The sequence below is a fragment of the Marmota marmota genome, unplaced genomic scaffold, assembly GCF_001458135.2.
Source record: "Marmota marmota marmota unplaced genomic scaffold, marMar, whole genome shotgun sequence".
Taxonomy (NCBI): domain Eukaryota; kingdom Metazoa; phylum Chordata; class Mammalia; order Rodentia; family Sciuridae; genus Marmota; species Marmota marmota.
Window position 1 is genome coordinate 2,346,859 of NW_025999999.1, and position 20,081 is coordinate 2,366,939.

Genomic DNA, 20,081 nt, shown 5'->3' on the forward strand with positions numbered 1-20,081 from the left:
GTGGCACAATTTACATTTTGGACCAGATAATTCTTTGTTGTGTCCACACTCACTAAGGGGATTGTCAATTAGACTGTCTAGCAATATTACTGCTCTCTGCCTACTAGATGTCAATAGCCCCCAACTGTGAACAAAATAACCCCTGAGGGCAAAATTGTCCCAGGTGGAGAAGTTCTAAAAGATAGTTAAGTCTTGGGTGAGGCCAAGGGGAGGCTATGTCTATGCATTTTCTTTTTTTTTTTTTTTTTTTTTTTGGTATTGGGGATTGAATTTAGGGGCACATGAGGACTGAGCCACATCCCCAGCTCTATTTTATATTTTATTTTAGAGACAGGGTCTCACTGAGTTGCTTAGCACCTTGCTTTTGCTGAGGCTGGCTTTGAACTCTCAATCCTCCTGCCTCAGCCTCCCGAGAGGCTGGGATTACAGGCGTGTGCCACCACCGGCTATGTCTATGCATTTTATTAAAAAGCCAAAGAAAGCCATCAAGTGCTTCAATTTCCCTCGAAAAAGCCCTCATTTAACCTCTCTCCCTTTCCCCCCTTGCACATGTTCTTTAACAGATTCCTTGATGTCATTATAAGAGGCCACAGTAAGGTCTCCTTTAAAAATCAGTTAAGTAGCCGGACACGGTGGTGCATGCCTGTAAACCCAGTTTCTTGGGAGACTGAAGCAGGAGGATCTCAAGTTTGAGGTCAGCCTCAGCAACCTGGCGAGGTAGTCCTAAGCAAGTTAGTGAGACTCTGTCTCAAAACGAAAAATTAAAAGGGCTAGGGGTACGGCTCAGTGATTAAGAACCCTGGGTTCAATCCCCAGCACCAAAAAAGGGGATGGGGGAGAAAGAGAGGGAGGGAGGGAGAGAGAAAGCCAAATGAGTAAATTCTCCATGTAGTCAATGGAGTTAATCATCTGTGGGGAAAACCCAAGAGACTATGAATGTGTGCCTCAAGCATTCAGTACCAGCCTCCTCCAATCTCTGACTGATCTACAGGCAGGGCTGGAATGCAATTGTAGCTCAACTCTTGGCAACCTAACCTAAGTAATTATATCCCAACCCTTTTGGAGATGGTTGCATGACGAGGAAGGAGCTGTTCCAACGTAGCACACATCAGTGGTTGGATGGGGACAGAGGGTGCCTCAGACACGCAGACACGGGTTAGTGTTTTCCAACCATACTTATGCACAGATGGGCGAGAGAGTCGCCTGAGTTTTCTTGGCTGATGACCCTGAAGTCCACACTCACTAAGTAAATTTCTGATAATGTGTCTCCTGTGGAGCTTTCCCCACAAGAAGAAAGGATCCTTGTCCAGTTGCTCTGAACATTCCATTCATCATTGTGACACAAGACAGTTGGGTAGATTCTCAGTGGACGTGAGGCAGGTAGGCAGTGTGAGGTGAATGGGAAGCCAGGCTGCCTGGGGCGGGGTGGGCTGTCCATCTCTACCATCGGGTGCTGTGGCTCCTGCTCGCACCCTTGCCCTGCCTGCTGCTCCAGTTAAGGGGGAACTGGATCCATAATGGGAGGAGGAGAAGAGATAACAAACAACCATTCACAATGGGTGGGCTGAGGTCCTGGCTCTTGGGTTCACTTTCTATTTACTTCTCGTACTGACCCAGTGATATCTATTATGCTGGGTACTTTGGCCCATGTCGTCCTCCTTTGTCTTCATAATAAGCCTGGGGAAGACAGGCCTAATCTCACTTGACAAGTGGGGAAATTGGGGTAGGCTAAATGGCTTCTTCAGGACCCATGGCTAGTAACCAAACACTGGAATCAACCCTTTTGAACTCTACTTGCATCTTCCTTCCAAATTAATGAAGACGTATCTCCAGGGGGTCAGGGGATAAAATGGTAACCTTAGAGACAAGGATCGCATAGCGTTAGAGTGGAGAGGGATTTGGGGGATTGTTTGGTCCAAACTCCTCATTTTGTAGAGGAATTTGGACCAGACAAACATAGGGACCTAGAAGAGATGAGAATATGTCCAGGATCATGTGGGGGAGAAGAACACAGAAGTGCCAGAAAGGAAAAATCCCGGGCGTGGTAGGTGAGTGGGCTTGGGTGGAAGTGCAGAGAGAAGCAGAGGGGAGGATGAGTCAGAGTCAGAGTCGATCATGAAACCATGACAGAAACAGGAAGGACCAGGGAGGGAGCTAGTGATGGAGAGGTTAAAAGAAGTTGAATTTGTTTCTGAAGAACTGAACTTGAGAAGTCAAGGAACTGGGAACTCCAGTTGAAAACTCTAAGACCTGAGAAGAGAAAACATATCCCAGCAACTGACGAATCTCAGGGCGAGCACCCTAGCACCAAGACCCAGGCACCCATGGCAGGACTCTGTCATGCTCAACAGTTTTACTGGCCGCTTAGATGACAGCTGAGAGGGATATCTGTCATGTCTATAATCCATGCAAAGCAAAATACCACAGATGGTCACAGAATCAATAGACAAAATAGTCAGAAAGAAGAAATGAAACTAGCACCAACTTTATCAGGAATCAATGTAAAATCCACTGTTCATGTTCAGAAAATCAACTGCACAGAATTAATAAGAGTAACAATGGTAATAATATTAATAGCTGTTATTCTTAAATTCAATAATTGCCATGTGCAAGGAATACTGTGTCATCGCTTCACAAGATTACTTAATCCTTATAATAGTCCCGTGACATTTATACTGTTATTATCATCTTTACCTTACAGGTAGGTGAGGGAGGCCCAAAGTCACAAACACCTTGATTTGTCTGTCTGAAAAACACCATACTCTCTATCCAATAAGATGAGGATTGAGGAGACCTGATTTGACCATGCTTGTGCCAAAGGCCTTTTCTACTTGTAAAATAAGCAGGTATGTGTGTGTGCGTGTGTGCTACAAAGAAAAACACAAGCACAAATGATGAGCGAATTTTCCTCTTCAAATTGGTTTCTCGAAACTGAAAAGGATGAATTTGAGTATGATTCAGGATTGCAAAATTGGAAATGTTCACCTAGAAGTGTAAAATTTTTAAGATCATAAGGACAATGTTTACTGTGGAAGAATTGAGAACCCAGAGGGATTTCTAATGATATCACCACCTTATAAAATGCAAGGGAAAACCACAGCTAAGAATCCACTAGAAGATCCTGAGAGTCTGTGCACTCCCCGTCAGATGGGAGCCCACCTCATGTTGTGCTTTGGTGGAAGCAAACATCTCTGTGGTCATGCCCAGCTCCCTTGCCCGTCTCAACTCCTCTACACAGACACTCGAGGTGAGAGCTCACCCCAGCCTTCCATATGGGAACCTTCCCCTTCTCCCCCATCTCAAGAATCCTCTACTTCCCTTCTAATCCCGCCCGCCCTCTTCCTTGGTTCACTCTGTTTTTCTCCTGGTCACTCCTTTTGCCTCCATTCTCATTTCAGCCCTGGAAATATACTCCGTGGGCCAGGGTCCTCCCTTCTGATGCTTGGACGGACACTCATTGTCATTTTTTTTTTTTTTTTTGGCTAAGAATTTCAGCAGATTCCAATATAACTTTAACAAGCATAAGAGCATAAACATAGCTGTCTATGTATATTGTCAGCTGGTGCCAAATAATTGCACAGTAAGTAATCTTCTGAATCAGTCTTAACCCAGGAAAAAGAGAAGACACAAGTCCTAGGGGGCATGTGTTCCATCTATCTATTCCTCACCGGGTCATACAATTACAGGAAAGATCTAGGATGATGTTTTGAGTCCCTTGTGTTTACAATTTCATTTCTTTGGAAAGTTCCACGTCGACGGTGCATGTTTTATGAAAACAGGCCTATGCTGTTAAGACAACTTAGTAACCAAGTGGGGAGAAAGCTACTTTTCTCTCAGCAGCTGAGTGTAGTGTATGATTATCCACCATATAATTTTGGTTTTCTGTCCTCTAATCTATGGTTTCATATTGCCTATCAGCTACTCTGTGATCAGGCTGGACTTTGTCCCAGAGGGAGGGATCATAAAATGATTCACGTTCTATTGCCTTTCTTTATTTAGATTCCATGAGGATTTCCTGAAAGAGTTACCCAGGCTTAGTGTAGCTTCAGGTTGTGGAATATGTCTGAAAAGACACTTTGGAACCCTCTTACTCCTTGGAGATGGTGCCCTGTTAGTTTTTTCTCTTTCCCATCTTACCCACCTCTCCTCTTTCCCTTCTCACTGCTGTGCCCAGGTCCAGGCCCACAGTTCTAGATGCTTGGATTACTTGAGTCTCCCCCACCCCTGCAGCATCCCTGCCTCCAGGTTCCTCGGTCTGATCCTTCCTGCTACCCCCACCCCCAAGCCTGAAGGCATGACGTTTCCAATCACACAGCAGCAGGCTCTCCGGCTCCCGTGACTAGAACCTTCACGGTATGTTCCCAGCTGTCCCCACCCTACACATCCAACCTTATTAGGACCTTCTGGCTCCACACATCCCACTCTCCAGCCTCTGCTGGGCAGAAGACTCTCTTCACCGTCCCACAAGTGGACCATACTTGTGTCAGCTTCTGCATTTCCACCCTCCCAGCCTGTCACTCTCTCCCTGCTCTACTCTGGTCCGTCTCTCAAATCCCAGCTCTTGACATGTCTTGTCCATGGAAATCTCTCCACTCTCCAATTCTCTTCTCTGCTCATGGCGTCCCTTGCTACTTCCATTGTGTTACCTCCCTCCCATGGGGGAACAGCTACCGAGACCAAAGACCCAAGGCAGCTATGGCACCTCCTCCTTGTCCCCCAGCAGTGCTGATGGCTCCACGCTCTCAGCATGGAAATAGCGGCTGCCCTGCTGAAGCTGCCTGCTCATTGCAGATCACAGAGGATCTTGACCGGCCTCTTATCAAGCCCCAACCAGGTAGAAGACCCATATCCTAACTGTGAAGGGCTGTTCCTCTGCCAATTCCAGGCTAATTTCTCTTAATTGCTGTCTTAAAAACTCCAATTCTTCAGTTTCTAATTATTTTTGAGAACTCATCTGCTACCCATGTCACATCACCCCATGGGAAACTGAAGCTGTGGTGTGCAGGTGGGACGAAGCACACTTCCGCACATTTCAAAGTTCCAGTTTCCACAAGCCATGATGTCATTATAGTAAGACAAAAAGAAAATCTTCGAAATCAAATTTTGGGAAGTTGCCTTTTCCATATCTCCTTGACTTATGCCCTTGGGCCACTTCTGGTTTATTCTAAGTGTTTTGTTTTGTTTTTACAAAACCATTGTGACAATATCATGAGGGCAGATAAAGTCCCCCCAATAAACTTGTGATGAATATACATGAAATAAATGACAGTAAAACTAAATAAATACACATGATTACAAGTATCCTGAAAAGTCAGTAGCAATCCACAGTGAAGCCGGTGCAGACTCAGTTTAGACATACTCTGCATTAGCAAAGTCTGTTGCATTCTGAAAGCTGACCTTTGGTAGAATCTGAGCCATTGGTTTTTCTGTTTCATTGTCTCTCCTTATATTTATCACTGGCAAAAGCCAGAGCTAGAGCAGGCCGACTTGCTCCTACACATTTCTTTCAAAGTCCAGTTTGCTTCCCCATAGTAGTTGCCACCCACTGCCTTCAAAGTAGCAGAGTATTCCAGGGTTTCAGGATTTCTGAGAAGCTATAAGATCATTGGGATGGGGAGATGGAGGTGCGGTAAGTACCAGATGAGAAAAATCTTACCTCAGCTTCTGACTGGCTGGGACAGTTATCTTATTAAGCTTGTCCATTCTTTTGGATGAGGGACACGAGTTGCCAACCCGTGGTAATATCAGCAGTTCCTGGCCCTCCTAGGGAGCAGCATGGTAAGCCTCTGATCTCAGGGCTTCAGTCACTGGATCTGACTTCTGAGAGTGCAGGCTGCTGGCAAACACCCCTGCACTAGGGAGAAGTAAAACTTGCTGGAGCACATAGTCAAGTTTCATGTTTCTATGTAATCATGTGACCTGGGGAGCCAGCCAGCCAGCTTGGCTGATTACTCCACGTTGTGTAAACTTTGATAGCGAAACCTATTGGCCATGCAGATTTCTTTCCAGCTGCTTTCTTTTAAAATCAGGGTTGTTACCAGGTTGGGACAATGTTGCTGGCTGGTCACTACTTCCTGTTTGTCCCACATACATGTAGTCCCCAATTTTAGCAGGTGTCCGGCTGTCAGCAGAACTTCCTTGGCTCAAGAAAGAACTTAGAATAATCAATTCCATCTGAATGTCTTTTGGGGACTTCCTGAACATTTGCATCAAGTTATGGATAAGCCTTTTCCATTTATAGAACTATTACATGAAAAGGGGACTTTTATAGCACTGTTCCTCCAAATGTCTATCAGGGTGGCAGAGATACCATGGCAAGAGTTTACTCAGAAAGTTAGAGTCTCTCTTTTCCTGGGGTTCTATTTAAAATGGGATGGGCAATTCTTGGTGCAAGATCATTGGAAGGGGTGACCTGGGCCAGGGGAGATGATTTCCATTATAAATGGTGTGTCCTCCTTATCAGCTGGTGGATTTCAGAGCTCCCCTAGTGATAGCCTGGTGCTCTCAAATAAAACCAGGATGTACTCATCTATTTCCCAAAAATGCAATTCCAACATCAGGAGGACATCCCCTTAAAAGCAGTGTCACTCCACTCCCTGCCTTTGTCCTATTCTTATCCGCTGCTTACGTTCTCCTTTCATCAGACCCAGCGGCATGCCAGACAAGGGGCATCCCGAGCACAGACAGGTGGAGCAAGGTGGAGCGAACCCTACCTGCCGTGGCCGTGGCCGAACCCACCCAGGAAGCTCTACTTCCCTCCTGGAAGACTTCACAATTCTTCTGCCTGATCTGAAAAATCAGGCTTATCTGTCATTGAAAGAGCAGAAGGCAAAGTTAGGGTCAAGGAGAATGACAACAAGAGGGCTCTTCCTTTTGTACCTGGACGTACTTCCCTGCAGCTAACAGGGACACCCTGGTCACCTCTGTGAAGGAAAGCGCAGGTGTGCCACCTCAATCAAGGGGCCAGCCCTCTCCTGGGTCTGAAGAATATATAAGGGGACAAAGAAGAGGGGTCCTAGTTACCTCTCTGTTACAGACTCAAAGTCTGGCTGAAGCAAGATGAGGAAAGAGTAGACAGAAGAGGGGAGCTGGAGAGGAGGCAGAGGAGGTGAAGGACGAGGAGAAGCAGCCATGGTAGTGGTAGAAGTGGGCACATAGATGGATTTCTTCTCTCCTGGCCTCCTCTTTGCGCAGAGATCCTATAGTTCTCCAGGTAACCTTGATTATTTACAGTCATGAACTGCATGTCAATTTCTGGTTCTACTAGATGTGGAAGGGTGGGGACTGTCTGCCCTGGCCAGGCCAGCAAGAGAGCAGACAATCTTCATGAGAAAAATGCAAGCGCTTTGTTTCCTCTGATGGTTTATTTCCCCCAGTCCAGCAGCTTGATTTTCTTGCAGGATATTCTAAAAGAGCTCCAGACCACTGCTATTCCTTTCCCACAGCTCTTAGCTGAAAGAAACAAGGAAATCAATATGGTCAAGGCACACACATTGTCATCAAAGACCAGGAAAGCTGGGCTTCACTGAAGGGATGGTAACGCTCAGCTCACTTCTTCTGAAGTATTGTAAAGTGCAGCCACTGGCCCCTTGACTTTGTCCCCATCAAACAACTCTCTTCAGCACCTGGGTTGGCAACTTCTTATTTCCCCAGAGAAAAAGACAGGCGCAAGGGTCACACTTCTGCTTTTTTCTTTTTACAGCCACTTGTCTTTCTTCTTTTTACTGTATTTAGTCTGACATGATGAAAATGAGAGTCTGCTTTTCCAGACTGGACATTTTGCCCCCGGTGGTGTGTGGTGTAACCACCTGGTGTTCCAGGCCTTCCACAATTGCTCTACACCTGGAACTGGCTTACCAGGAAGTTCAGTGCAAGTGTGGAAAGGGACACTTGGTGACTTGTAAATGAGGTGAAACCACAGCCTGCTTCTCTAGCACATGTGGAACAGCACACCATGATAAGCATTCCGACCTGATCTATAGGCACAGTGGATGAGGAAATTAGTACATCAGAAGATTGACAGATGACAAATGGACACTTCCAACCTGAAATAAAATATAAGGTGTGATCACTCTGGAAACAATTGGGATTATCCAGCAAATTTGATAACATATCTATGGCCCTGTATAGATCATAAATGTGAGTGTTCCTAATAATGTAGGCCAAGGTCATGTGCACAAATTTTCATAGAAGCACTGTTTCTAGAAGAAAAAAAAAAGTCTTGGAAGTAAACCCAATTTTCCCTCAAAAGAAAAATAATTGTGGCATAGTCACATAATGGAGTACTACTCAACAGTAAAAATTGGTGAACTTCATATATATCACTATGGATAAATAACAATAATTTGAGGAAAAAAGACAAACTAAAGAAGCTTAGGTAGTATGATTTCATTCACATTAAGGTTAGAGGCATATAAAACAAAATGTTATTTAGGATACACACATATGCAGCAAAATCAACAAAGAGAATAATAAATGTAAAAGTCAGATGTGTGGTTATCTTAGAAAGGGATTGGAGTGAAGGGGCACATAGGGTTTCCAAACAATGGCAGTGGCCTATGTCTTAAGTTGAATGGTGGGCATAAATGTTCATTTTAATGTTTTTATATCTCACCCATATTGTAGGTATTTATTTAAAAAGTAAATAATTAATGAAAAGAAAACATGGCTTAGGATTATTGGGGTAAACCAAAATAGCATGCCTAAATCTAAGTCAATTCTGTGAGATGACAAGGCTTTGACAGATGACAGATTATCCTGGAGCCTGGGACAAGATCGAACCAGATCACTCTTGGGTTCTTTCTCTAGCATCTCTGGGGGAAAATTACAATGCATGCTTATTGAATGCTCCCTGTGTTTCCTTTACTATGCTGACATTTATTTTACATCCTCAGCAAGGGTAAGTAACTGATCCACAGTTATGCCACTTGTCAACGGAAGAGCTGGGATTCAGACCCCCCACGTCTGTCTCCACAGTCTAAGCTGCTAATCACATGGCTCTGCCATTGCAAGGGAGAGCTTTTGTGAGGGCCCTGCCCTGACATTGACCTTGGGTGAGTCACTTAGTCTCCCTGACTTCAACTTCTCACTTTTAGAACATAGGAACAGGGACTCAGGAGGACTTGGGCTCCTTTTGACCCATGGGAGACAGAAGGAAACAGGAAATAGAGCTAAAGTGATAAGGATGTAGACAGATTCTATGGCTCTTTTTTATTAATTTCTGACATTTAAACTAGGTAACTATGTGACATATCCTAATAATAGAATTAAAGCAAAAAGAAAAAAAAACAAACAGAAACAAAATAAATTTCAGCCATAATGTATTCACAGAGAATTATTTCAAGTAACTGTGAACACAGTTCTCAGTAAAATGTATTCAACAATGAAAATAACTGCAAAGAGACTGTGCTTAGTTTTTTGTATTTTTAGTAGAAAAATATGTAGGGTGATTGTTGAGGTGATTTTCATATAGTACAAAAAATTAGTAGGAACCAAGGTTTATAGTTTAATAAAGAAAAATATGAACACAAATTCAAAGAAGAAAAAATTTGATGATATTAAATTTAGTTGGAAATATCTAGCTGCATCATGATTAATAATATTATTACTATTATTTTATTATTAAGTAATAATAGTAATAATAATAAAATAAAACCTCAAAAAAATAAAAACTGGAACTTCTTAGAAGTGATAAAATTTCAAATTTTAGACACCACATGGAAAAATGCTAAATCACACTTTTATTAAGAAAAGAGTAGATTCCCCACCAAAACTGGGCAGGGGCTCCTGTTGAAGACAGCATTGATTTCAGGTATGGGTGGGAAAAGTAGAAAATGAACCTGAGCCCTCTTATTTTTTCTTTCTCCTCAGAAAGCAAAGAGATGCTGAAAGATAGTGATGTCGGAAGAACATAGGAGCAACTCCTTGAAGGGGATTCCAGGAGAAAATTTTGAGATAATTTGAGTATTCAAAAGAATAATGACTGTATTTTAAAACCTCAAACAAGCCGGGTGTGGTGGCACACGCCTGTAATCCCAGACTCTTGGGAAGCTGAGAAAGGAGGATTGCAAGTTCAAAGTCAGCCTCAGCAAAAGTGAGGCGCTAAGCAACTCAGTGAGACCCTGTATCTAAATAAAATACAAAATAGGGCTGGGGATGTGGCTCAGTGGTCGAGTGCCCCTGAGTTCAATCCCTGGTACCACAGGAAAAAATAATAATAATAATAAAATAAAACCTCAAACAAATAAAAATCCACTAGTCCACAATAATAAAACTAAAAACATCATTTGCTAACCTTGGAGGTAACTATTTTATCAAGTCCACAATGAGAAATTTTAAAAACTAGATTAATTGCATTGACTCTAATGTTTCAAGGAGGAATTGAAAATCCTACTTGACTTTCACAGAAAAATGTTAATTAGTAATTGCAGAATGAAGGTTAGAATAAGAAAAATCACCATTTAGCAACCCGAAATAGTTGGTTGAGCCAAAGACCACCATCAATTAATGCCAAAATGAGTTGTTGAAATGTTCCAATGATAACAGCCCATCTGTCTCATCCAGAGATCACTGGCTAACTGCAAAGTGGACCTTTTCAGAGCTGAGATCTGGCTCTCATTACCTTAATAATATGATCAAACTCAACAGTATTCATATTGCTTCCTGATGTGGTATAGAACTAAGTACATCCATCTCACTTATGAAGTATTCTTGCCATAAATATTCAATCTCAGTCTAATTAACTTGTAGATTTAACTTTCACCTTCCATAGAGTGGACATATAATTAATCATCCAAATGAGGGCATTCTGGGGAGTGAATGATTAACAAGCGTGCTATGCCCAAGCTGTAAACTGGATATTCCTATACACAGGGAATACAAGGTCCTTTGAAACTTACAGGAAATAAGGGGATAAAAGAGCAAGTTGGGCAGCACTAGGAGGAAATAGTAATCATTTAAAAATTCCAAATGTTAGGGCTGGGGTCGTGGCTCAGTGGTAGAGCGCTTGCCTAGCATGCGTGAGGCACTGGTTTGATTCCCAGAACTGCATATAAATAAATAAAGGTACATTGACAGCACACACACAAAAAAAATTAAAAGTAAAAAAAAAAATTCCAAATGTGGAGAGTCTACAAGGCAACTACTTGGTCTTCTAAAAAAGTGGGGAGGGGAGTAAAGGAAATATTCAAAATTAAATCAGACTCAAGATCCGTGACAACCAAATGCCTTACATGAACTTAAATAGGATATTGGTTTAAGGAAACCAACTACAGAAATAATTTGTGGACAGCTGGAGAAATGTTCTGAATATTAGGTAGTATCCAGGAATTATTAATGTGCTTGGGCATGATAATGGTATTGTGGTAATGAAGGAGAAAATCCTTATTAGGGCATTTTTTGGGGGGGGAGACATGCACTGATGGATTTAAGTTTTAAGGGTTATGATGTCTATGATTTAAATGGTTTAGGAAAAAAATGTTAGCAATGGTTGAAGCGGGTTGATGGGTGTCTGGGTGTTCATTGTGCCATTTTTCATCTTTTCCATATATTTGAAATTTTCACGTAAGAATTTTTTAAAAATGGCTGGGCTCCAAATGTCTTGACTCCTTAGTCCCCTCTAAAGAGTCACTGGGGGCATTGGAATTGCCAGTGACCCAGCCCTCCTCCTATGCTGCCTTCATAAAAGGAGAAGAAAATCCTGCTTGGGAGACATCTGGTATAGTCTTTCCATCTCACATCTGTTAATCCCAATCTTGACCATTTTCTAATTTCTAGTGGCCTTCCCAAATCTCACTCAATGCCTACTTTCTTCCAGAAGCTTGTCCCATTTCATTCAGGTCTACTCCTCTGATCTCCATCTCTTCTTCTCATATTTACTTATTTATTTATTTGTACTGGGGACTAAACCAAGGGGTGCTTTTTCACTGAGTGACATCTATTTCTATTTTTATTTTAAGACACTAAATTGCTGAGACTGACCTCAAACTTGTGATCCTCCTGCGTCAGCCTTCCAAATCACTGGGATTACAGGCTTGTGCTACCGTGTCCGTCCATCTCTTCATATTTGGACTACAGTTTTGATGTTTATCCATAAACCAACTCTTTAGTATTTGCTATACTATATATTCCATTACTTTAGTAAGATTATAAACACCCCTATGAAAGGACTATATTCTATTTCTTTGATCTTTCTTTATAGCAAACATAAAACTAGAATATTATTTATAAATTACAAAAACTTCCTGAATTAAATATGGAAGTTATTAAAAGACATCCACAAAACTATGAAATAAAAAGTAGCTGTGAGAATTTTTACTCCTCACACTTCAGATAGAGCCCTAATATCCAGAGTATAAAAAGAACTCAAAAAATTAAACAATAAGATAACAAATAACCCAATCAACAAATGGGCCAAGGACCTGAACAGACACTTCTCAGAGGAGGACATACAATCAATCAACAAGTACATGAAAAAATGCTCACCATCTCTAGCAGTCAGAGAAATGCAAATCAAAACCACCCTAAGATACCATCTCACTCCAGTAAGATTGGCAGCCATTATGAAGTCAAACAACAACAAGTGCTGGCGAGGATGTGGGGAAAAGGGTACACTTGTACATTGCTGGTGGGACTGCAAATTGGTGCGGCCAATTTGGAAAGCAGTATGGAGATTCCTGGGAAAGCTGGGAATGGAACCACCATTTGACCCAGCTATTGCCCTTCTCGGACTATTCCCTGAAGACCTTAAAAGAGCATACTACAGGGATACTGCCACGTTGATGTTCATAGCAGCACAATTCACAATAGCAAGACTGTGGAACCAACCTAGATGCCCTTCAATAGATGAATGGATTAAAAAAATGTGGCATTTATACACAATGGAGTATTACTCTGCACTAAAAAATGACAAAATCATGGAATTTGCAGGGAAATGGATGGCATTAGAGCAGATTGTGCTAAGTGAAGCTAGCCAATCCCTAAAAAACAAATGCCAAATGTCTTTTTTGATATAATGAGAGCAACTAAGAACAGAGCAGGGAGGAAGAGCAGGAGGAAAAGATTAACATTAAACAGAGACATGAGGTGGGAGGGAAAGGGAGAGAAAAGGGAAATTGCATGGAAATGGAGGGAGACCCTCATTGTTATACAAAATTACATATAAGAGGTTGTGAGGGGAATGGGAAAAAAAACAAGGAGAGAAATGAATTACAGTAGATGGGGTGGAGAGAGAAGATGGGAGGGGAGGGGAGGGGGGATAGTTGAGGATAGGAAAGGCAGCAGAATACAACAGTTACTAATATGGCATTATGTAAAAATGTGGATGTGTAACCGATGTGATTCTGCAATCTGTATTTGGGGTAAAAATGGGAGTTCATAACCCACTTGAATCTAATGTATGAAACATGATATGTCAAGAGCTTTGTAATGTTTTGAACAACCAATAAAAAAAAGTTGCTGTGAGATGCAACTACTGTTCAAATTTAAGAATCAAATATATGTTTAAAATAATTGAAATTCTAATGCTAATGCAGGAACAGGAACTATGTGGCCATGAAAAATTTTGTTTTTTGACCACAATACTTCTCTAATACAGCCTGAGTATAGACTTAGCATCCTTCTCAAAATGCATCCAGGAAGTACTCAAAGTGACACTTCAGCAGAAAATTATTTATCATCTCTGTCCTTAGATTGAGGAATCAAACTTTTGCCTCCCCTGGAACTCATCATCTGCATGTAACTCCAATGTGACAGTCTCTGTCATGTTGCTTCCCTGATCCCACTCTCTTGTCTTACCTATATCCAAACTCTTTCCCTAGTCCCCAGGAGGTCCAAATGAATCCCTGGCCTTCCCAGGCCTCACCAATATTCCTCCATCACCATCCTTGGAACAGTGTCCTCTGGAGGACGTCATCCCCTGCAGTACAGAACCCTGATTGCCCCAATGCGGAGTGTCCTGAGATTAGACTACATTCACGGTCCTGCATTCATAGCATTTGTTAGACCCAGAATAGGCCTTAGAGAGAGTTGCCAGATTCAGCAAATGGAAATGCAGCATGCCCAGTTTAATTTTAGATAAACAAATGATTTTTTTTAAAGTAAAAGCCTGTCCCAAATATTACATAGTATTATATATTTTATCTGGCAAATCTCAGGAAAGAAGAAAATCAAGCCCCAGAGAGTGAAGTGGTCTGTACAAGTCCATTTCAGACAAAGACTCCAAACCAGAAAACACACACACACACACACACACAAACAGAGTAGAAAGAACTAAAACCTCTTTACTCCCAACTCACATATAATGTGTTTTTGTTTTTTTTTTTGGCAAAGAACACATCTGTGGTTGAGTTGTATTTAATCAGAACAAGGAAGCCGATTGTTTATAAAAAAAATATTTTGTTCATGGTTTTTAAATTATTGAACAAAATAATTTGAGCTCTTATGGTGAAAAAGTTTAAGAAAGTTCTCACATCTCTGAGCTCTGGTTATCTGAGTGAAAGGATTCAAATTCCCTCATAAAAAATGGCAAATCAAAGACTGACAGACCAGAAATGTCAAACAGTGCAGGTGGTGGCCTTAAAATGAATGAAAACCAAGTGGATCACCATCATCCTCCCAGACCATGACTGCCTGGCCCATGAGATTTCAATATTCTGCTCTTCTATAGATGGAAAGACCCCGCATATAAGTGAACAAATATTTGTAGAAAGCCACTTGATATCAGTAGATCTATATGGATCACCTATGACATAACTATATAGATTTTTTTCATATTAGTAAGTAGAGGACATTAGAATACCCCACAAGGACATGAGTAAAGAGCATAAAAGGTTGATTCACAAAAGAGGAGGTACGAGTGGCTGATAAAGATATAAACAAGTCCACAGTCTTACTAAAGCACAGAAATGCAAATTAAAGCAAGTATAAGATGCCAATTTAACCTATCAGAATTAGTTAAAAATTAATAACATTCAGGTTTGTCAAAGGACATTGCTGAATGGGTACTCTTGCTGAAAAATGTACTATAAATTGATAGGAACTTCCTAAAGTAATTTAGTAATATGTACGAAATTCTTAAAATGTTCATGTACTTAAAAGAAAGTGAAAATTTTCTGAAGTTTTCCCTAAGTTAAGCGTTATTTATAAAAGTACACAATTAGATTCTATGATGTAAATATCCAATGATAATGCAATAATTTTACAAATTGTAATCGCTCCATAGTATGAATAGAAAACAACATTTAGAAACAATATTTAATAGAATAATCAATAGAAACAATATTTCCAAATAATCTATGGTGACATGGGAAAATCAAACAATAAAGAAGTCGGACTTGAAATTTTCCATATAGTTTATGGACAATTATAGTTAATGAGTCACATTATAATCACACACACACACACACACACACAGACAAAACACAGAAACATTAACAATAATTATCTCCAGATGACTGTCATGTCTAAAGTTTCCTGATTTCTAAATAGATCTTTTATTTGTTTTTAAAAATAGAGTAAAAATTTAAAAGATGTTTACTGTACAGGTAAAATAATACCACCTTGTGTTGGTTTCATAGGACTGCCATAACAATTTATGGCAAATTTGGTGACTTAAAACAACAGAAATTTACTATCTCCCAGTTCTGGAGGCCGGAAGTCCAGCATCAAGTTGTCCGCAGGGCTGTGCGAAGGAATCCTCCTCTCCTGCTCCTTGTAGCTCCAGGCTCTCCTTGCTTGTGACTGTGTAACTCCTCTACCTCTGTCTTCCCCTGGTCTTTTCTCTCTGTGTCTCTTGCAAGAATGCTTACTACTGAATTTAGAACTCACCTATTTAACACATCATGATTTCAAATTGAGATCTTTAATTCTATTTGCAAAGACCTCTCCCTTTCCAAAAAGGGTGACATTCACAGATTCCCAGTGTTAGGGCATAGACACATCTTCCTGGGGCAAATATTCAACCTGCTGCACACCGTAAGATGATAGAGGATAAGTCACTTGACCTATAAATATCAAATACATGATATTTTCTCTTAGTCCTAAGAGAAAACCACAAGTGATAGAAAACCCAACTCAGGCTGGACTAAGTAAGAAAGGAAGTAGTTGAATAATCCAAGTGTCCTGTGGCTGGGCAGGCAGGAGAATTCAGGCCCAAATACTATGGTTAGGACCATTTTCCCACACTTTCTGGACCTCCTGGCTAGTTCCTTCTTTCAGAGTGGCTAGATGGCTTTTTCAGTGAGTAGCTGGATCCAATTCATACTATCCACTGAGAGACAATTTAACTTTTTGAGAATTTTGTGAACCTATTGTTAACACAGCCATTATTTGGAAAACAACAACAACAACAACAACATAAGATTGCAATTAAATAAATTATTTTAAAAAGAAAGTTAATAAATACACTCACCTCTTCCTCATTATTTTACTTTTATTTATGCTTTTGAGATTATTAACATTTGTTCCATCTATCTCTATAATAATGGAATAATGTTGTGCTACTATACATTTCTTCTCAAGTTCATGTTCACTGACATTATGGGGGAACTTAAAATCAGTCATAGTAGAAGTATTTTTACCGCAGGATCTGGCAAATGCTACAAATCAGGAATTTTTTTCCCAAGAGCCAGTCGTTAACCATTCACTGACACACACACCACTCTGGCCCCAGGTTCAAGTACAAGGGGATGGAGACACACCCTCAGATAAAGTGAAGATCCAATTTCATTGGATATTTTGGTCACATCTCCATTTCTGAACTGAACACCAGGGCTGGGGGAAATTGATGCTTTGATCTCCATTATGAAGCTAGGTGAGAGGCCCACCCAAACCTACAGATTTAGGGTAATACCCACGTGAATATCAGGAGCTGTCAATGGAAGGAGGAGGAGATGGCTATTGGGGAAAACTTATAGTAGTATTACCACCAAATATTGTAAAGTAATAGGTTACACATCGTCTCAATCTGCCCTGAACCTCAAGGTCTCATTCATCCATTCATTTTAGACAAAATGTGCATGATGTTGGACAGTGAGGCTCCTGGTAAGTGAAGTGAGATGGGTAGTCCCTGACAAGAGAGGTCTTCCCCAGTCTCTAATCTTCCCTTTGGAAGGATAATGACTCACTCTTTTCTCCTAGGTTAGTGGAGGACACATACTCAAACAAATAATTGCAAAATGATGTGATGTGTGCATTCCTAGAGATGTGTAAAGGCTGGGCTGAGGACTAGTAGGGGAGTTAGGAAAATGGGGACAGCTCCCCAGGGAGGGTGTGTGAGCTGGACCTTTGCATACACATAGGCAAGAGAAGCACAGAGGAGAGTTGATGTTCCTGGGGCACCACGGGAGCAATGGCCCCTCAGTGTCACCCAGCTTCCTTCGCGCCTCCTCTCCTTTTCCAACCCTCTAGACTCCTCAGGAAGGTAGGGTTCCTCTCTCGCTCTCCTTTCCATTCTGAGTCAAAAACTGGAAACCAGAATGGCAGTCACACAAAAGCATCGCTTGGTGCACCCTTGCATGGAGAACACCCAGGTTTTCAATGGAATCTTCAAAGAGTCTGGACCACTTGGGAATCTCCAGCTGCCTCACCACCTCTGGGATGAAAGCCACTTGTCCTCAAACGTGGCATCCAAAGGCACAGGTTCTCGCTTTGTTAGCTTTTCTCTTTGGCTCAATTACTCTCTTGCCACAGAACCGTTTTCTATTTTCATCTCCAGGGAAGACATTTCTACAACAGTCTTTTGAGCCTGGGGACCAAAGCACCATTTATAGCTCTGCTTCTATGGGGAAAAGTGCTTTCAAGAGCCCAACATTCAACTTACAAATAAATGATTGAACTCAACTGCAACTGTTTTTAAGCAAAGAACTTCCTGTAAGGTTTGCACACTTCAGTGCTAAAGACTGGTGTGTGTGTGTGTGTGTGTGTGTGTGCCTTAGAATTTCTAAATATGAGCACCAGGTGTTGCATTTTCAGACTGACCAAGTGTGACCTTTTTTTAAAAAAAAAAAAAAAACTCTTAAAGCAACAGAATCATATATCTGTTTCAAAGAACACTTGGCTTAAAAAATGGCTAGAGTCAAAAATAAATAAATAAAAGAGCAATACTGAAAATGTAAGGGGAAAAGATATATATTAGCACCATAAAGAAAATAGGTTACTTTATTTTTTAATTTTATCATTACAGATTAAGGCAAGCTTCCAAGTCCAGGGAGAGATCAGAGATCAAAGTGACCCGCACAAGCTGGTTTTCCTTTGAATTCAACCATCCAAAGAAATAGTCATGATGAGGTTTCTAGTCTGCTTCAAAGCAAGCACAGACCCCTCGTCAAAAAGAATAAGAAAAACATTAAAAACCACATAATGAAGATAGCACATACTTTGTCTCCCTGATAAATCATCAGATAATTCACACATCAGAAGAGTGATCAATTGCTTTTTTTTTTTTTTTTTTTTTTGCATTGAAAGAAGGCTGCTTGCTGGGCTCAGTACTGCATTGCACCCTCCCACCTCTTGATTCTTATTTCTCTTCTACACCCTTGACTGACCTTCCCTCCTCAGTTTCTTTATTTCTCTCTCACTTCCTGTAATCATAGGGTATGACGTGGTTAGAATTAATGCCCCTGAACCAAAGAAATTAACTTAACTGTAGTTTTTTTTTTTTCCTTTCAAAACTACTTACTTACTGGTGTTATTCAAGATCCATGTCCTATGTATAAACATTGGCAAGATGACGCCTTGTTCCTGTAAACACTTGTATATAATTTTCTATGCACATAGATCTATGTTTTTTTTAATAATGCTATTAAACTTTCTACAAACTTGTTTACGGTTTGAATGAAATCCAGTATTTCCCAGTGAGCTGAGCTGATTATGGGCTCTTTAGGATCCAATGCAAAAGGAACACGGGAGGCCCCTGACACAACAATTTTTAGGGATTTCGAGACGATGGTGGCAGAACAGTGAGCCAAGTGTGGGGCTCTTCTGTGTGCGGGGGCCCTGGGTGACTGAGCAAGTCACACACCCATGGAATTGGTCCTGCTGGTGTGTCTTTATTAATGAGAGCACAGACTTGTACAGTTCTCTAGGCTGGTCTGGAATGAACAAAAAGTTCACATTGAAAATTAAGTAATGTGCCCCCCCGCCCCCACCAAAACAAGTGTCAACATCCTGTGGTGGTTTCCAATATACTTCCTGAGAATTCACTTATTTACCATAACTGACACAGAAAATGTTGTCATTCATTAAAGCACCTGGACCAACCGATGGAGAGGGTGTTTTGGGTGACCCATCTTTGAATTTTTAGAATTTAGTAAGACAGAATAAAATTGTGCAAACAGTGGAAGGAATTTTGAAGTCACCTTCCCCCTGGGGCCAGAAGCATTTGAAATGTATGACTAGCCCCTGAGCGACTGAGAACATAACTGACATTAGCTATGATGTAATTGACAGCTGGATTGATGGAAGGGGTGATAAAGCTGAGAGATTCTGGAGAACGGGTTTCTCTGGTTCCAACAAATCAAATCATCATCCCATTTTCCATTAAGTGTCTCATGGTTGGAATTAAATGGGGTTTCACTTTGTCCTGGTCCTTCTGAAATTTCCAAGTACCTCCTCTTTACACCCCATCCAATGTCCTCACCCTTTGTCCTCCTGGACACTATGCCTTCCCTGTGTGATAATGCAGTCATAGTCCTCTGTCCTTTCTTGCTAAGTTGGCAGGATATTAGTGACATATTCTGTCCAGACTTCTATTGGCTTTTAAGTGAGGAATGCCGTTGGTTCAGGAAATGGAGAAGAACATCAAAGTTCCAGTAGCTGGATGGCTTGCGGCTAGATTCCACTGCATGTCCCAAGAGCAAATACAAGCTGCCATCAAGAAATTTATCCTTTTCCGTCAATCGTCCAATCCAGTCCCCCATCAAGACTCACCTGAGCACCAGGAATTTTATCTTTACAACCCTTTGGGCACAAATGAGAAAACTTGAACTTGGAGAGATTGAATAACTACTAAAAAGGGCAAGACTGTGTGTCAGCCATGCATGGTCTGACTCTTGATCTTATTCTTTACTGTCCACAAAATGCTG

At 41.2% G+C, this 20,081-nt stretch overlaps 1 protein-coding gene across 3 annotated transcripts in view; it reads right to left on the bottom strand.

Moving 5' to 3' along the window:
• Positions 1-5,886, bottom strand: part of Blnk (B cell linker) — a 69,770-nt gene extending 63,884 nt beyond the window's left edge. The window contains exon 1 of one of the 3 annotated variants that reach the window (XR_007349094.1): positions 5,657-5,886. Coding sequence is in view for 2 of the 3 variants with exons in the window: in XM_048807060.1 (XP_048663017.1) it covers positions 5,657-5,703 (47 nt within the window). In the remaining variant the exon portion in view is untranslated. The remainder of the gene's footprint in view (positions 1-5,656) is intronic. The other 2 variants (XM_048807060.1, XM_015494571.2) reach the window with 2 other exon arrangements.
• Positions 5,887-20,081: the final 14,195 nt, after the last annotated feature.